Below are 2741 nucleotides of genomic sequence, written 5' to 3'. Positions count from 1 at the left end.
ACGGCACTGCTAATGAGAGCACTGGTACGGCTACTGCCGACTCGGAAGGAGACCACGGTGAGCCACCTACTCGGATGCTGAGCAGGGGCCCTGGCGGCGGCGGCGGCCCTGGCGGCGGCGGCGTTGATGTGCCTAGTGAGGAGGGCACCGGTGATATCACAGGGACCCCCCGCGGTGCAGTCGTACCGGCGGTACGGCCACCCCGGCTACGGCTACAGCTGCGGCGTCAGCGGCACGACGACAGCTCGGCTGTCCCTTGGGACCCCCCGGCAGTAGCTCCCGGCTCGGGCGCGTCAGAGGCCGCGTCTGCTCCACAGCCAGCGCCACATGCGGCGGGGCCGCGGCTACAGCCGCAGTCGCGGTCACTGCTGCAGCCCACACAGACGCTAAGGAGCTTGCTGCTACAGCCGCCGACTCTGCGGCGGCGGCAGCAGGAGCCGCCAGTACGGCAGCAGCAGCAGCAGCGGGAGGAGGAAGTGGCTGTGCGGGTGTCGCAATCCTCCGGATCTTTCCGGGAGAGGACGTTGCTCAGTTTGCCGCTGCCGGGCGGCACCATGACTGTGGCTGCAGGTGGGTGGGGTGTGGGGTTGTGGGGTGAAGGGGTGTGGGGTGATGATGATCTGTGCAAGGAAGACAGTAGGCGCCTCGCGTAGAGGAGGAGGGGTGTGAATGCGGCTCCAAAGAGGTGCAGCTCTACGCGTGTGTGTGTGTATGTGTGTGTGTATGTATCTGTGTCTGTGTGTGTATGTGTGTCTGTGTCTGTGTGTGTGTCTGTGTCTGTGTGTGTGTGTGTGAAAAGGGGAGTACCCCTTCCACTGGCCCGTGGTGGGCGGGGTGGGGAAGTGGGGTGGGCAGGGAGAGTGGGCTTCGCCACATGCGGCTGTGCTGTGGTGGGTTTCGGGTGGTGCGGATAGGGGCATACATACATACATACACGCGCGCGCGATATGCGGCTGCACTCCTCCTAGGGCCGCTCTCCCCGCAGCGAGTTGAGCCTGCTGATCTTTCTCTCATCCGCGGCCATCACCATCACCATCATCATCACCACCACCATTACCAGGGTACACCGAGGGGTGTCGCCGGGGGAAACGGAAAGTGTGGATTTGAATCTGGTTGTTGTCGTATCAACAACCCCTTCCCCTGTATGTGCGTGTGTGTGTATGTACGTATATCTGGATATGGGTATGATGATGATGATGATGATGATGGGCCGGTGCTGTCGGGCCGTGCGCCCTTGTAGGTGTTTCTACGGGAGCCACAGTACCCGCACACAACCAACAGCAGCAGCGGGAGGAGGAGGAGGAGGAGACGTGGCCCAACCAGCTGCGGGGGGCCGCAAGCGCTGCGGGAAGGGCTCCCGGCTCCGAAGGCAGTGAGGGCGGTGGAGGTGCTGGTTCCGGAGCGGAGAGGTCGCAAGCTGCGGCTCTCGGAGCCGGCTTAGGACCTCGGGGCCACAGGTGGGTGATGTGGGGGCTGCTGCTACGGCTGCTGCTACTGCTACTGCTGATGCTACTGCTGCTACTGCTGATGCTGCGGTATTTATTGTCATTATCGTTTATGAAGGAGCGGATGGGAGTGGTGCTTCCTGGGAGGGCGGGTTTACGGTGGTTTACGGAGGGTCATCCACCCGAGCAGTCTCCCCCCCTCACTTCCCCCCCCCGCCACACACACACACACACACACACACACACCGGGTCTTGTGTTGGCAGCGGCGGCCCTACCCCGCACCCGCAGCAGCTCGCCTGGTACCGCTACACAATGACGCCACCGCGCGGGGCGGAGAGGGAGGGGGAGGGGGCATCCGGGCGCCTCGCAAGAGCACCGCCGACATCGCCCTCGGCTGCCGCTATCGCCGCCGCCGCCGCCGCCGCCGCCGGGGCATCTGGACAAGTCAGGACGATGGCGGGCGCTCAGATGGCCCCTCGGCGGCGATTCCCTGCTGGTTCCGGAGCGGATTCAGCTGCTGCCGCGCCTGATCTTGTGTACGCCGGGGACCTCGCGGTGGCGGCGGCGGCGGAGGCAGCGGTGGCGGGAGAGGAAGGGGAGGCGGCGGCGGGTGCTGGGTCAAGCGTGGAGGGTGGGGTGGGCGGCGTGGAGGGGGGAGGACTGCTCGGCAGCGAGCCGGCGGGGGCGGAGGCGGCTGCTGCGGCCCGCAGTACGACCACACAGTCGCGGCAGTCTGAGCCCACAGGCGATCTAGGACCCTCCGGGTCCCAGCCGCCGCCGCCGCCGCCGCTGCCACCGCCACCGCCGTCACTCACTATCCACACCGGTAATGGCGGTGGCAGCGGCGGTGGCGGCGGCGGCGGCGGTGTTGATGTAGACATGGCGGACGTCGCGCCAAGGGAGGGCTCCGCCGCAGCGGCTCCGTCATCGCAGCCGTACCAGGTCCGCCGTCAGGCTCAGCTGCTGCAGACGTTGATGCGGGTGCCGCAGCCGTCCGGGGGGAGAGTAGGGAAGCAACGGAGGTTGACGAGGGCAGCGGCAAGGCAGCCCGTGCCGGAGCAAATGCGGCGGTCGACGCCGCCACTGCCGTCGCTGATGCCGCCGCCGCCGCCGCCGCCGCCGTTACCGCTGGCGCAGCCATCGCTGAGCGGTGGCTCGAGCGTTGTTGTTCCCGCGAACTCGTCATCCGAATCTTCCCGGCGTCGGAGCCCCTTGGGTCCTCCTCCGCACCAGCGGTGGTGGCGGCGGCGGCGGCGGGGGGAGCGGGAACCCTGCGGCGGCACTCGTAATCCTGA

At 67.1% G+C, this 2741-nt stretch overlaps 1 protein-coding gene across 1 annotated transcript in view; it reads left to right on the top strand.

The window, feature by feature from the left end:
• VOLCADRAFT_98538 (uncharacterized protein) overlaps positions 1-2741 on the top strand; it is a gene marked incomplete at both ends in the record, with an annotated part of 10051 nt that overhangs the window by 1909 nt on the left and 5401 nt on the right. Inside the window, 3 exons of the mRNA XM_002957423.1 lie at positions 219-570; positions 1241-1457; positions 1710-2388. Coding sequence (XP_002957469.1) covers positions 219-570; positions 1241-1457; positions 1710-2388 — 1248 coding nt within the window. The remainder of the gene's footprint in view (positions 1-218; positions 571-1240; positions 1458-1709; positions 2389-2741) is intronic.

Source organism: Volvox carteri (assembly GCF_000143455.1).
Source record: "Volvox carteri f. nagariensis unplaced genomic scaffold VOLCAscaffold_73, whole genome shotgun sequence".
Classification (NCBI taxonomy): Eukaryota; Viridiplantae; Chlorophyta; class Chlorophyceae; order Chlamydomonadales; family Volvocaceae; genus Volvox; species Volvox carteri.
Note: the sequence above shows the minus strand (reverse complement) of the source record. Positions and strands in the feature narration are given on the sequence as shown.